The 16,043-nt window shown below is 37.4% G+C and overlaps 1 protein-coding gene across 3 annotated transcripts in view; it reads left to right on the plus strand.

The window, feature by feature from the left end:
- Nucleotides 1–16,043, plus strand: part of SLC44A1 (solute carrier family 44 member 1) — a 228,971-nt gene that overhangs the window by 103,795 nt on the left and 109,133 nt on the right. For all 3 annotated transcript variants that reach the window (XM_006061552.4, XM_006061551.4, XM_006061550.4), the window contains exon 4: nt 8,831–8,967. In XM_006061552.4, coding sequence (XP_006061614.1) covers nt 8,831–8,967 — 137 coding nt within the window. The remainder of the gene's footprint in view (nt 1–8,830; nt 8,968–16,043) is intronic.

Below are 16,043 nucleotides of genomic sequence, written 5' to 3' on the forward strand. Positions count from 1 at the left end.
ATGTAGTGTCTGGTACATAGTAAGTACTCAATAAATGTTGACTATTGTTTCCATGTTAATAGTATTATTATTAGTGGTGGTGGTGGTTGTGGTTGGTAGTAAGTGAGTCAATGGTTCTAGAATGCCTTTCTCAAGGCCCGGCATGTTCTCTGGCCAGGGGCTGGCTTTGAGCAGTTCATTGTACCAGGTCTCAGGCGTCGGCACCTGTAAGATAAGGTATACAAGACGGAGGGAGAGTTCATAAGGGAATAATTGTCTCCACACAGAGATTGCCAGGAAGTTTCTTCTGTGCACTAGATCAGACAGTGAATCCACTTCCAGGCCACAACTTTCTGCCTGACTTCTTTCCTTTAATCTATGTAGAACATTAATGGTATTGGAGTCACTAACAGAGTTACAAAAAAAACATTTTTTTTTTTTTTTAGTTTGGTGAGTTGTGGCTTATACTTAACCTTCATGCTGGATTCCTGATCCCCAGCGCCACTGAAGTATTCAGTGGTTACTCTACCCACAATGGCCTTCCTAGTCTACTCCCAACTTTTTTTTTCTGTTTAATTTTTTTTTTATATCCCTTTACATTACCCATTTGAACACATATATTGACTTTTGCTTTTCAGTTTTTCTCTAATTCTTGTATTTGGTTGTATTTCCTGATTTGAATTATATTTTATAAACAACAGAGGTTAACAGTGTGGGAAAGGTTGTTGGAAGATACATTATTTTATAAAACTTTCCATGGACCCAGTAGAGTAGAACCCAAGGCTGGAGGTTCTTTAACTCTTATCTTGGGAGAAAATATCCCTACTTGTAGTCTCTTCCTGGATCAATAATATTATTCTTTGCTTATCTCAGTTAAGAGGGTTTGGCTGTTACTTTCTTTTTGGGTAAAAAAAAATGTTTTAGTGTAATTTCTAATTAATTTTCTCTTTCCTAAAATATAAATGTACAGGAAACACAAAGGATAATTTAGGATTTGGGAGTTATTTTGTTTATATGAAATGGACCTTTTTAGTAAACAATATTTATTATAGTTATCTCAACTCAAAAGTAATGTGCATTCGTTCTAGAAAATGAGAATTCTAAAAAGTAAAAGAAGAAAAATTAAAATCACTATTCTAACACCCAGAGATGACTGTAGTTGAACTGCTGGTGTATTTTCCTCTACTCTGCATTCAACTTTATTAAATTTTATAATGCATTTTTACAATTATATATTCTTTAGCTCCAAGTTTATATATCTTTTTTCAACTTTTTTACTAACCTTCAGATGAATCAAAGAAGCAAAACAGAGGACATAAACCTGTATCCTCTAGTGTAGAAGAGTGACAATATACTATGAACAGGAAATAATATTTTAAAAAACAGCCCTTAGGGCAATTAATTAATTACTTCGAAAATTAAAGTAACATCTTTTCCCTCTTTTCCATACACCAAAATGTGTCTGTGAAACATTTGATACAGTGGGAATGAGAAGCTACTTTTGGGAAGCATAAGTAATGGGAAGTAATAGGGAGCATGAAGTGGTGAACTGATCACACAGATAAAAAAGATTTGATGACAAAGATAGAAAAATGTTTCAAAATGACAATTGGCAAATCATTGGAAATACTTGTATCAGCCTTAACAAAAATTGAATACTCTTAATATACAGAGTTTTTTTTTTTTTTTATCATTTAGTGGTTAATAGAACACCTCCATTTTAAAAACAGAAAAAGGTATAAAAAGTTTTGAAACCGCAAGTGAACAATGTATGAAATAATGTTTAGACTCATCAAAAATGCAGCTAAAACAGTAAAGTATTATTCCCCCTCCCCTCTTTTATTTTTTGACATTGATGCTTGGCTTGTGGGATCTTAGTTCCCAGACCAGGGATTGAACACGGGCCCTTGGCAGTGAAAATGTGGAGTCTTAACTACTAGACCTACAGGCAGTTCTCTCTCTATTTTTTTCTTTTTCTCTTTTAAATTGAAGGATAATTCACCTACTACATGATGTTAGTTCTGGGTGTACAGCATAGTGATTTGTTATTTCATACATAATGAGATGTACACCATGATAAGTAGTTACCATCTATCACCATACAAGATATTACAATATTAATTCTGTTCTCCATGCTGTACATTTCATTCCTATGATTCATTTTTTTTTTTAATAACTGGAAGTTGAGTGTACCTTTTAATCTCCCTCACCTATTTCATCCTCTGCCTCCCCAAGCCCCTCTGGAAAGAACCTGTCTGTTCCCTGTATCTGTAAGTCTGTTCCTGTTTTGTTATGTTTGTTCAATTGTTTCATTTTTTATGTTCTACATGTAAGTGAAATCATATGACATTTTTCTCTGTCTGACTTATTTCACTTAGTGTAATACCCTCTAGGTCTCTCCATGTTGTACAACTGGCAAGATTTCATTCTTTTTATGGCTGAGTAATATTCCATTATACATACATGCACATCTTTTTTGTCCATTTATCTCTTGATGAACACTTAGGTTGCTTCTGTATCTTGGTTACTGTGAATAATGCTGTAATAAACATAGGGTTATATATATTTTTCAGTTCTCCAATTCTTTGGCCACTTAATCCAAAGAGCTGACTTACTGGAAATGAGCCTGTTGCTGGGAAAGATTGAAGGCAAAAAGAGAAGAGGGCAGCAGAGGATAAGATGGTTAGATAGCATCACTGACCAAATGGACATGAGTTTGAGCAAACTTCAAGAGATAGTAAAGGACAGGAAAGCCTGACTTGCTACAGTCCATGGGGTGTGTAAAATAAACAAATGGTACTACATGAATGGTACTATTATAAAGAATTGGACACAACTGCAGCCATGAAATTAAAAGACGCTTACTCCTTGGAAGGAAAGTTATGACCAACCTAGATAGCATATTCAAAAGCAGAGACATTACTTTGCCAACAAAGGTCCATCTAGTCAAGGCTATGGTTTTTCCAGTGGTCATATATGGATATGCGAGTTGGACTGTGAAGAAAGCTGAGCACCGAAGAATTGATGCTTTTGAACTGTGGAGAAGACTCTTGAGATTCTCATGGACTGCAAGGACATCCAACCAGTCCATCCTAAAGGAGATCAGTCCTGGGTGTTCATTGGAAGGACTGATGCTAAAGCTGAAACTCTAATACTTTGGCCACCTCATGCAGAGAGTTGACTCATTGGAAAAGACCCTGATGCTGGGAGGGATTGAGGGCAGGAGGAGAAGGGGACGACGGAGGATGAGATGGCTGGATGGCATCACCGACTCGATGGACATGAGTTTGAGTAAACTCCACGAGTTGGTGATGGACAGGGAGTCCTGGCGTGCTGTGATTCATGGGGTCAGACACGACTGAGCGACTGAACTGACTGACTAGCAACTGAACAGAAATATCTTTTGAATTAGTGTTTTAGTTTTCTTTGGGAAAAATATCCAGAAGTGAAATTGCTGGATTGTACAGGTGGCACAGTGGTAAAGAATCCACCTGCCAATGCACGAGACACCAGGAAGATTGCTTAGAGTAGGAAGTGGCAATCTGTTCCAGTATTCTTGCCTGGAAAATTCCATGGACAGAGGAGCCCAGTGGGATCATTGGGCTATGGAGCCCAGTGGGATCATTGGGCTACAGTCCATGGGATCGAAAAGATTCAGAAACTACTGAGCACACACACACAGTAGTTCTATTTTTAGTTTTTCTGAAGAACCTCAGTACTGTTTCCCATTGTGGCTGTACCAATTTATATTCCCAGTAATAGAACATGAGGGTTACCTTTTCTTCACATTCCTGCCAATACTTGTTACTTGTATTTCTAATAATATCCATTCTGACAGGTGTGAGATGATATCTTATTATGGTTTTGATTTTTGTTTCACTGATGATTGGTGATGTTGAGCATCTTTTAATGTTCATACTGCCCACCTGTATTTCTTCTTGAGAAAATGTCTGTTCTGGTCCTCTGCCCATTTTTTAATTGAGTTGTTTGTTTTTCTGATGTTGAGTTATATGAGTTTGTTGTATATTTTGGATATTAACCCCTTATTGGACATATCATTTGCAAATATCTTCTCCCATTCAATAACTGGACTTTTCATTTCATTGATCGGTCCTCTGCTGTGCAAAAGCTTTTAAGTTTCATTTAGTACCATTAGTTTATTTTTGCTTTTGTTTCCTTTGCTTGAGGAGACAGATCCAAGAAATTGCTAAGATGAATGTCTAAGAGCATATTGCCTATCTTTTCTTTTAGTAATTTTATGGTTTCAGATTTTACATTTAAGTCTTTAATCCATTATGAGATTATTTTTTATATGGTGTGAGGAAGTAGTTCAGTTTGAGTTTTTTGCCTGTGGCTGTCCAGTTTTCCTAACATGATTTATAGAAAAGATTGTCTTTTCCCCATTGCATATTCTTGTCTTCTTTGTCATAGATTAATTGATCATGAGTGCATGGGTTTATTTCTAGCTCTATTCTGTTGCATTGTTCTGTTTTTCTGTTTTTGTACCACACTTTTGATTACCTTCGCTTTGTAGTACACTTTGAAATGAGAGAGCATGATACCTCCAGCTTTGCTCTTCTTTGTCAGATTGTTTTGGCTATTTGTGGCTTTGTTGTTTCCATACAAATTTTAGAATTATTTGTTGTAATTCTATGAAAAGTGCCATTGAATCTATAGATTGTGTTGGGGAGTACGGTAATTTTAACAGTAGTAATTCTTCCAGTCCATGAGTGCGTGTGTGTGCACACTCAGTTGTGTCTGACTCTTTGTGACCCCATGGACTGTAGCCCACTAGGCTTCTCTGTCCATAGAATTTTCCAAGCAAGAATACCAGACTGGGTTGCCATTTCCTCCTCCAGGGGATCTTCCTGACCCAGGGATTGAACCAGCATCTCTTGTGTCTCCTGCATTAGCAGTGGATTTTTTTTTTTTTTTAAACCAACTGCATTACCTGGGTATGATGTATGTATCTATTTGTTTACATCATGTTCAGTTTCTTTCATTACTGCCTTAGAGTTTTCTGAATGTAGCTTTCTTGCTTCCTTGGGTTAGATTTATTCCTAGCGCTTTTTTTTTTTTAATGCAATTGTAAACGGCTTGTTTTCTAATTTCTCATTCTGATAGCTTGTTGTTAGTATATAGAAACACAACAGATTTTTGTATATTAATTTTGTTATCTTGAAATGTTACTGAACTCATTGATGAGTTCCAATAGTTTTGGTGACATCTTTAGGATTTACTATACATAGTTTTAAGTCATATGCTAACAATGATAGTTTTACTTCTTCCTTTCCAGTTTGGATTCCTTTTATTTCTTTTTCTTGTCTGATTTCTGTAGTAGGACTTCCAGTACTATGTTGAATAAAGTCACAAGAGTGGGCACCCTTGTCTTGTTCCTGATTTTAGAGGTAATGCTTTCAGCTTTTCACCATTGAGTATGATGTTAGCTATGAGCTTGTCCTATATGGCCTTTATTATATTTGAGGTATGTTCCCTCTATACCCACTTTATTGACAGTTTTTATCACAAATTGGTGGTGAATTTTGCCCAAAGTTTTTTTCCACATCTATTGAGATGACCATGTGATTTTTATTTTTCAATTTGTTAATGTGGTATATCACATTGATTGATTTAGAGATGTTAAATCATCCTTGCATCCCTGGGATAAGTGCCATTTGATCATTTTAAATTTAAAATGATCTTTTAAATATATTGAATTCGGTTTGCTGATATTCTGTTGAGAATTTTTGCATCTGTGTTCATCAGTGTTACTGGCTTGTAATTTTCTTTTTTTGTGATGTCTTTGTCTAGCTTTGTTATCAGAATGATGCTGGCCTCATAGAATGACTTTGGAAGCATTCCTTCCTTTTCAATTTTTTGGTATAACTTGAGAAGACTAGGTGTTAATTCTTCTTTAAGTGTTTGGTAGAATTCACCTGTGAAGCTGTCTGGTCCTGGACTTTGGTTTGTTGGGAGTTTTTTGATTACTTATTCAATTTCGTTACTCGTAATCAGTGTATTCTTATTTTCTGTTTCTTCCTGATTCAGTCTTGTGAGATTGTATGTTTCTAGGAATTTATTTATTTTCTAGATTGCATTTTATTGGCATATAATTGTTTATAGTAATCTGTTGTGACCCTTGGTATTTCCGTGGTATTGTTTGTAACTTTCTCTCATTTCTGACATTATTTATTTGGACCTTCTCTTTTTCCCTGATGAGTCTGGCTTAAAAGCTTATCAGTTTTGTTTGTCTTTTCAAAGAACCCACAGTTTTTTTCATTGATCATTTCTATCATGTTTTATCACTTTCATTTTATTTTTGCTCTGATCTTTATTCTTTCTTTCCTTTTACTAACTTTGGGTTAATAAAGTTAATAATAAAAAAAATAATAAATAATAAAACTCTGGGTTTGTTCTTCTTTTCCCAGTTCCTGTAGGTGTATGGTTGGGCTTCTTATTTGAAAGTTTTTAAATTTCCTGAGGCAAACTTGAATCACTATAAACTTTCCTCCTAGAGCTACTCTTGCTGCATGCCGTAGATTTTGAATTGTTGTATTCCTGTTCTCATTTGTCTCCAGACATATTTAAATTTCCTCTTTGATTTCAACCCATTTGTGGGCTGCCTACCGAGAGGTGTGCATCTGGCCTGTACCATGTCTCCGTTGCCTGTTAGTAGCATATTGTCTACCTGCCACATGTTTGTGAGTTTTGCAGTTTTGTTTTTTTGTAGCTGATTTCTGGTTTCATACTCTTGTGGTCAGAAAAGGTGCTTGATATGATTTCAGTCTTCCTAAATTTACTGAAATTTGCCCTGTGGCCTGGCACGGGGCCCATCTGAGACTTTGTTTCATTATGTGCACTGGAAAAGAATGTGTATTCTGCTGCTTTTGGATAGAATGGTCTCTATATATTAGTTAAGTTCTGATTAAATGTGTCATTTAAGGCCAGTGTTTCCTTATTGACTTTTGGTCCACTGATGTAAGTAGGGTGTTAAAGTCCCCTACTATTATTGTGTTACTGTCAATTTGTCTCTTTGTCTACTAATGTTTGCTTCATGTGTTTAAGTGTTGGGTACCTTGTAAAGTTGCTCAATCATGTCTGTTTCTTGGTGACGCCATACAGACTGCAGCATGCCAGGCTTCCCTGTCCTTTACTATCTCGCTGAGTTTGCTCAGACTCATATCCATTGAATCAGTGATGCCATCCAACCATCTCATCCCCTTTCATGCCCTCTCCTCCTGCCTTCAGTCTTTCCCAGTATCAGGGTCTTTTCCAGTGAGTTGGCTCTTCGCATCAGGTGGCCAAAGTATTGGAGCTTCAGCTTTAGCATCAATCCTTCCAATGAATATTCAAAGTTGATTTCCTTTAGGATTGACTGGTTTGATCTCCTTGCAATCCAAGGAACTCTTGAGAGTCTTCTCCAGCACCACAGTTCAAAAGCATAAATTCTTCAGTGCTCAACCTTCTTTATGGTCCAACTCACATCCATACATGACTACTGGAAAAATCATCACTTTGATTCTACAGACCTTTGTCAGCAAAGTAACGTCTCTGCTTTTTAATACACTGTCTAGGTTTGTCATAGCTTTTCTTCCAAGGAGCAAGTGTCTTTTAATTTCATGGCTGCAAGTCACTGTGCACAATGATTTTGAAACCCAAGAAAATAGTCTGTCACTGTTTCCATTTTTTTCCCCCAAAATATGTATGTTGGCTACATGTATATTTACAGTTGTTATATCTGCTTCTTGGATCAATCCCTGATCGTTCTGTAACATGCTTCTTTGTTTCTTCCTACAGTCTTTGTTTTAAAGTCTATTTTGTCTGTTCTGAGTATTGCTACTCCAGTGTTCTTTTTGTTTCCATTTGCATGGAATCCCTTTTTCCGTTCCTTCACTTTCAGTCTGTATCTGTCTTTAGATCTGAGGTGCTCCTTTGTAGGCAGCATTTATGTGGGGTTTTGTGAGGTTTTGTGTGTGTCCTTTAAGAGTGGAGTCTCTGTTTGCTACAGTCCTCTGACTTCCCTGTGTACAAACCCTGCTCATCTTCAATGCTAGATATTCTGGAGGCTTGTTTTCCTGGTGCAGAGTCCCTGGACTGAGGGCCCATTATGGGACTTGGATCCTTCTCTCCTTGAGCAGAACTTCTGCAGTTGTGATTATCCTCCCATTTGTGGGTTGCCTACCCAGGGATGTGGATCTCGCCTGCACCGTGTCTCCGCCCCTCTGTTCATCTCACTGTGATTCCTTCTTTATATCTTTAGTTGTGGAAAATCTTTTCTGCTAGTCTTCAGGTCATTCTCATCAATAGTTGCTCTGTAAATACTTGTCATTTTGGTGTGCCCACATGAGGAGATAAGCTCAGGGTCTTTTTACTCAGTCATCTTGGCTACCCTTGTATATATTTGTTCATTTTTATAATGATATGCTTCATATATGATTGTGTATTCACTAAAGTTTATGTATAAAGTGTAATTCATGTTATATAGCAGTAATTTGGGGGGTACAATTTGTCAAAAAAAGAAAACTAAAGCTAGTTATTAAAAAAAAAAAAACCTAAAATAGATCATTTCTGATTACAAAATACACATTACAAAATTTTAAATATAAAAAATATATATCATTAAAAATGAGTTCTGTAGTTCCTCCATCCCTGCTGTTGAGTATATTTATAAGCAGTTACTTTTTTTTTAAATCAGTGTATGACTAGATTTGCGATATGTTTGTTCATGTATGGTTAAATTTGTGAAGTAGAATGCAATGAGATGTTCTTTGCTCTTAGGTTTATTCATATATGCAGTGAGCCAGACTATGTTTTGTGAAATAATATCTCAACATTTTTCTTCATGCTTTAGGTATGTATTCTTTTTGGATCCATGCAATCTGGACTTGATAAACCGGAAGATCAAGTCTGTAGCACTGTGTGTAGCAGCATGTCCAAGACAAGAACTGAAAACCATAAGTGATGTTCAGAAGTTTGCAGAGATAAATGGTGAGACATTAGGCTTTCCAAGTCTATAGTACAGTCACTGTTAAATATTATGTGTTTGCCTTTCAATATAAATTTGTCCTAGCATTAAATAAATCATCATAGAACCTTAGAAAGAAAAAGAAAAGTGAAGATACTTTTGGACTTCCTTGATGTAAATTATTATAGTCACTTAGGGAGCTTGTTGAAACACCAGATTCCTGGGCCCTGCCCAGGGAAATTCTGACTGAGTAGGTCTTTGGGTCCTGAAAATTTGTATTTTTTACAAATGTTTCAGGTGATTTTGATGTAGCCTGTTTGAGTATTTGGGAAATATTAGACTACTGTATGGGAAATTTGGTTTTTTTTCCACCCCTCCTTAAGTAGAGGTTCAAAGTTAGTTTATTTTTATCCCTGGATGTAATATGTATCTATTGTAGAAAATTTGAAAAGTTCAGAAAAAAATAATGAAGTCAAAAAACTTCCACCATTTTTCAGTGTGTTAATTGTATATATAATTTTGTGTTTTGCTTTTTTAATTAGGCATTATGTCTTAATCATTTTTCGAAGAAAAAAGTTATGAGAAACCTTGAGCTTAAATATTTGGGAATTCCCTGAAAAAATAAGCATATCCAATTTCCTGAACTCTAGCTTTCTTCTCCTAGATTGCTAATCTCCAGGTGCTATCCTCAGCTCCATATGACTCACAGCAGTTCTCTTCAGAGAATGTTTTTTTTAAAACCTCTCTTCAAGGAAGGCTGCATAGTGATAGTCCCTCAAACTTGTGTTTTTCCATGAGGTTTCATGTTTGTGTTTTGTGTGTGTGAATCCGGAGAGTTGCCTTTGTCCTGCCCAAATTCACAGGCTACTTCTCGCCTTGAACAAGAGCTGACTCAGGCATCCACCTGCTGTCACTTCTGGATGGTTGGAGAAATAGCCCAGGAACATAACTATACACACACCAGCCTGGTTCTAGAGTTTAGAGTGTTTCAGATGGAGGTGCTAGCCTTCTGAGGGAGCAGGATGGAGGCTCCCAGTCTAGTGGTATTCCTATCTGTCAGCATCAGATAGTAGGAAGAGCATGGGACAAATTGGATTTGGATTCTAATTCTGCTTCTGTCACTGACTGGCTCTGTAATGAGGGAAGGAAGGTATAGCCTGTTGGAGCCTAGACTTACTCATCTGAGACATTGTAGGTTTCAAATAATGCCCCTCTCTTAGGTTGGTATGAGGATTAAATAAGATGATACATGAAGAGTACTGGATACTTGGTGAGCACTGAATAAACAGTTACCAGCTACTCTTTTAAGATATCATTCTCTCATACATGTGTTGATTTGCTGAGTCTAATACCAAGACTGTCAGCTCTATCATTATCAGGTTTCAGGGAAGGATGAGTTATTCCTTAAGGGCTTTCCTAAAATATCAGACAATGTGGGCATATATAGTGTACTCTGAAAGGTAGTATCATTGAGTGGTTAATTGCATAGACTCAGGAATCAGATTGCCTGGGTTCAGATGTTGGTCCTGCTACCTAATATCTGTGAGACCCTGGGCAAGTTACTCAGTCTCTCCACGCCTCAATTTCCCCATCTGTGAAACATGTGTATTTGTACCTGAAGTACCTCATAGAATTGTTATGAGGAGTTAATACACGAAAAATGATTAGAACAGTGTTGGGCAAATATAACTTGTTTAAAAAAAAAAAAAAAAAAGGATTGGCTACTGCTGTTACATCATCATCATTGTTATTATTCTACCATTGGAATGTAATACTTTTCCTGTCTCCAAACTCGCGCTGAATTTACATACTGCTGCTGTGTTAATCTTCCTTATTAATCTCTTATTCAGAAATCAGTGGCAAAAAGATAAAATCAAAGTCTATGGATCTTACTGTGGCATTCAAAACTATGATCTAGTATTGAACTATTTTCTAACATGTTCTCTTGGACCTGCTGGATGTGAGTGTTGGTCGTTGAACCTGACATATCATCTGGAAGGCCAGAAGAGAGCTGGTTCCTTGTTGGCTGTGTTGCCTGCTGTGATGATCCACTGGGGGAAAATGCTCCATGATGCCCAGTTTTCATGCTTTGTTTCCAGACCCCTGTCCTTGTAAGTGAATATGATACTGAGTACGGCCTTAATAGGTCTCGTTAAGAAGCCCCTTCAAGTGAGTTTTGCAGCTTTGTGTTACTCATAGTATCTTGCACAAAGTTGTTGTTCAGGAGTGTTAATGAATAAACATTATTTTAGAAAGCAGACCTCTTAGATTGGTGTCTAGTGATAAAGGCACCCTTAGGCTTTTGAGGCAGCTGTTTGCAAAATAAGTTAGCAGATTAGGCATTTAAAAAGTAGCAATGTCAACATCAAAAAGCACAGCAGTAGAAGATGGAGAAGATAATAATTTAAAAATGTAAATAGGAAACTATAAAATTGTAATCAAGAGGGAGCCTTTTTTGTAGGGGCCTAAGCACTTTAATTTAAAAAGTATCCCTAAGTTGAAATTTCTGAATTTCTTAAAAGAATCTATATTGTTTTTTGGATTGGTGACGTAAAGCTGGAGGTACAGGTTGATTTGGAAGGAGCAGATAATTTTTATTGTTATCTGTGTCCATTTGCTATTACAGCTTTATTTCTGTTAGAAAATACACAGTTCTTGACCTCAAATATATACCTCTTAGTCATTAATTTCAGAGATGTGAATCTTTAAAGATAATTTAGATTTAAGTGGGAACTTTCTGACTCTGTTAGAGAATTGTTAAAAGTCCATGAAAGAGCTCTAACATATGAGAAAACTGCAAAGCTCGTAGAAGACATAAGAGAAAGCTTTCTGACATTGGATTTGGCAATAATTTCTTGGATGTGAACCAGAAGCACAGGCAACAAAAGAAAATGTAGATAAATTGAACTCATCAAAATTTAAAACTTTCGTGAGTCAAACACACAATCAACAGAATGAAAGGCAACCTGCGGAATAGGAGAAAACATTTGCAAATCTTGTATCTGGTAAGGGGTTAATGTCCAGAATATGTAAAGAACTACAACTCAACAACAAGAAAAAACCTACAACCTAAATAAAAAATAGGAGAAGGACTTGCGTAGACATTTATGCAAAAAAGGTGTATGAGTGGCCAATAGTAAGGATATGAAAAGAGACTGAATGAACATCACTAATCATAGTTCATTACTAATCATAATCATCAGGTGGCCAAAGTTTTGGAGTTTCAGCTTCAACATCAGTCCTTCCAATGAACATCCAGGACTGATCTCCTTTAGGATGGACTGGCTGGATCTCCTTGCAGTCCAAGGGACTCTCAAGAGTCTTCTCCAACACCACAGTTCAAAAGCATCAATTCTTCGGTGCTCAGCCTTCTTCACAACTTGAAGAGTGAAGTTGGACACAACTTGTGTCCAACTCTCACATCCATACATGACCACAGGAAAAACCATAGCCTTGACTAAATGGACCTCTGTTGGCAAAGTAATGTCTCTGCTTTTTAATATGCTGTCTAGGTTGGTCATACTTCCCTTCCAAGGAACAAGTGTCTTTTAATTGCGTGGCTGCAATCACCATATGCATTGATTTTGGAGCCCCCAAAAATAAAGTCAGCCACTGTTTCCCCTGTTTCCCCATCTATTTGCCATGAAGTGATGGGACCGGATGCCATAATCTTAGTTTTCTGAATGTTGAGCTTTCAGCCAACTTTTTCACTCTCTTTCACTTTCATCAAGAGGCTCTTTAATTCTTCTTCACTTTCTGCCTTAAGGGTGGTGTCATCTGCATATCTGAGGTTATTGATATTTCTCTGGGCAATCTTGATTCCAGCTTGTGCTTCTTCCGGCCCAGCGTTTCTCATGTTGTACTCTGCATATAAGTTAAATAAGCAGGGTGACAATATACAGCCTGATGGTCAACACCAAAATCAGATTGATTATATCCTTTGCAGCCAAAGATGGAGAAGCTCTATACAGTCAGCAAAAACAAGACTGGGAGCTGACTGTGGCTCAGTTCATGAACTCCTTATTGCCAAATTCAGACTTAAATTGAAGAAAGGGGGAAAACCACTAGACCATTCAGGTATGACCTAAATCAAATCCCTTATGACTATACAGTGGAAGTGAGAAATGGATTTAAGGGACTCGATCTGATAGACAGATTGCCTGATGAACTATGGATGGAGGTTCGTGACATTGTACAGGAGACAGGGATCAAAACCATCCCCATGGAAAAGAAATGCAAAAAAGCAAAATGGCTGTCTGAGGAGGCCTTACAAATAGCTGTGAAAAGAAGAGAGGCGAAAGGCAAAGGAGAAGAGGAAAGATATATGCATCTGAATGCAGTTCCAAAGAATAGCAAGGAGAGATAAGAAAGCCTTCCTCAGTGATCAATGCAAAGAAATAGAGGAAAACAATAGAATGGGAAAGACTAGAGATCTCTTCAAGAAAATTAGAGATACCAAGGGAACATTTCATGCAAAGATGGGCTCAATAAAGGACAGAAATGGTATGGACCTAACAGAAGCAGAAGATATTGAGAAGAGGTGGCAAGAATACACAGAACTGTACAAAAAAGATCTTCACGACCCAGATAATCACTAATCATAAGGGAAATGCAAATCAAAACCACAATGAGATACCACCTCATACTCACTGGGATGGCTACTATAAATACAAAAACCCAGAATGTAGCAAATGTTGGTGAGGATGTGGAGAAATTGGAATCCTTATGCACCATTGGTAGGAATGTAAAATAGTGTGTCTGCTGGGGAAAACAGTATGAGGTTCCTCAAAAATTAGAAAATGGAACCAGGAGGATCTATAGGACAGTGAAAATGCTTTGTATGATACTATAATAATGGATACATGTCATTATACATTTTTCCATGCCCATAGAAGAAATATAGTAGCCCTCATAATCAACAAAAGAGTCTGAAATGCAGTACTTTGGTGCAGCCTCAAAAATGACAGAATGATCTCAGTTCATTTCCAAAGCAAGCCATTCAAAATCAGATTAATTCAAGTCTATGCCCCTACCACCAGTGCTAAAGTATCTGAAATTGATCAGTTCAATGAAGACCTACAGGACCTCCTAGAACTAACACCAACAAAAAGATGTTCTATTCATCACTGAGGATTAGAATGCTAAAGTAGAAAGTCAAGAGATACCTGGAGTTACAGGCAAGTTTGGCCTTGGAGAACAAAATGAAGTAGGGCAGAGGCTAACTGAATTCTGCCAAGGGAATGCGTTGGTCATAGAAAATACCCTTTTTCAAAAACACAAGAGACGACTTTACACATGGACATTACCAAATGGCCAATACTGAAATCAAATTGATTACATTTTTCATAACCGAAGATGGAGAAGCTGAACAAGACCTGGCACTGACTATGGCTCAGATCATCAGCTTCTCATAGCAAAATTCAGGCTTAAAGAAAGCGAGGAAAACCACTAAGCCAGCTGGGTACAACTTAAATCAAATCCCCTATGAATATGCCGTGGAAGTAACAAATAGATTCAAGAGATATAACTTGTAAACAGTATGCTTGAAGAACTATGGACAGAGGTCTGTAATATTGTGCAGGAGGCAGTGAAGAAAACCCTCCCAAAGAAAAAGAAAAGCAGGAAGGCAAAATGATTATCTGAGGAGGTTTTACAAATAGCTAAAGAAAGATGAGAAGCGAAAAGCAAGGGAAAAAGGGAAAGGCAGAGCCAACTAAATGCAGATTTCCAAAGAACAGCACAGAGAGATATGAAGGCCTTCTTCAATGAACAGTGTATAAAACTTGAAGGAAACAACAGAAGAGGAAAAACTAGAGATTTCTTTAGGAAAATTGGAGATATCAAGGGAACATTTTGCCCAAAAATGGGCACAATAAAGTACATAAATGGTAGAGACCTAGTAGACACCAAAAAGATCAAGAAGAGATGGAAAGAATGCACAGAACTGTGTAAAAAAGATCCAGATGGATGGGGTGATTACAATGGTGTGGTCAGCCACCCAGAGCCAGACATTCTGTAGCACGAAGTCAAATGGGGCTTAGGAAGCACTGCTGTTAATAAAGCTAGTGGATGCTACAGAATTCCAGTATAATTATTCAGAACCCTAAAGGATAATGCCATCACGGTGTTGCATTCAATATGTCAGCAAACCTGGAAGACCCAGAAATGGCCACAGGACTGGAAAAGGTCAATCCTCATCCCAATTCCCAAGAAGGGTAGTACTAAAGAATGTGCTAACCATCAGACAATTGCACTCATCTCCCATGCTAGTAAGGACATGCTTAAAATCTTGCATGCTAGGTAGGCTTCAGCGTTATACGAACCAAGAACTTCCAGATGTCCCATCTGGATTTAGAAAAGGAAGGGGAACCAGAGATCAAATTGCCAACATTCACTGGATCATAGAGAAAACAAGGGAATTCCAAAAAAAAACCCATTTACCTCTGTTTCATCGACTATGCTAAAGCCTTTGACTGTGTGGATTATAATAAACTAGAAAGCTCTTAAAGAGATGGAATACGAGACCATCTTATCTGTCTCCTGAGAAAACCTGTATGGGGGTCAAGAAGCAACATATAGAACCTTGTTTGGAACAACTGATTCATTCAAGATTGAGAAAAGAGTACAACAGGGCTCTCTGCTGTCACCTGGTTTGTTTAATATGCTGAGCACATCATGAGAAATGCTGGGCTGAATGAGTTACAAGCTGGAATCAAGATAGGAGAAATAGCAATAACTTGAGATATCTGATGATAACACTCTAATGGCAAAGTGAAGAGGAACTAAAGAGCTTCTTGATGAGGGTGAAGGAGGAGAGTGAAAGAGCTAGCTTAAAACTAAATATTAAAAAAACTAAGATCATGGCATCTGAACTCATTACTTTATGGCAAATAGAGGGGGAAAAGGTGGAAGTAGTGACAGATTTCCTTTTCTTGGGCTCTAAAATCATTGTGGATGGTGACTGCAGCCATGAAATCAGAAGACATTTCCTTCTTGGCAGGAAAGTTATGACAAACCTAGACAGCATGTTGCAAAGCAGAGACATTACTCTGCTGACAAAGGTTCTTATAGTCAAGGCTATGGTCTTCCCAGTGGTCAT

Source organism: Bubalus bubalis, chromosome 3 (assembly GCF_019923935.1).
Source record: "Bubalus bubalis isolate 160015118507 breed Murrah chromosome 3, NDDB_SH_1, whole genome shotgun sequence".
Lineage (NCBI taxonomy): Eukaryota > Metazoa > Chordata > Mammalia > Artiodactyla > Bovidae > Bubalus > Bubalus bubalis.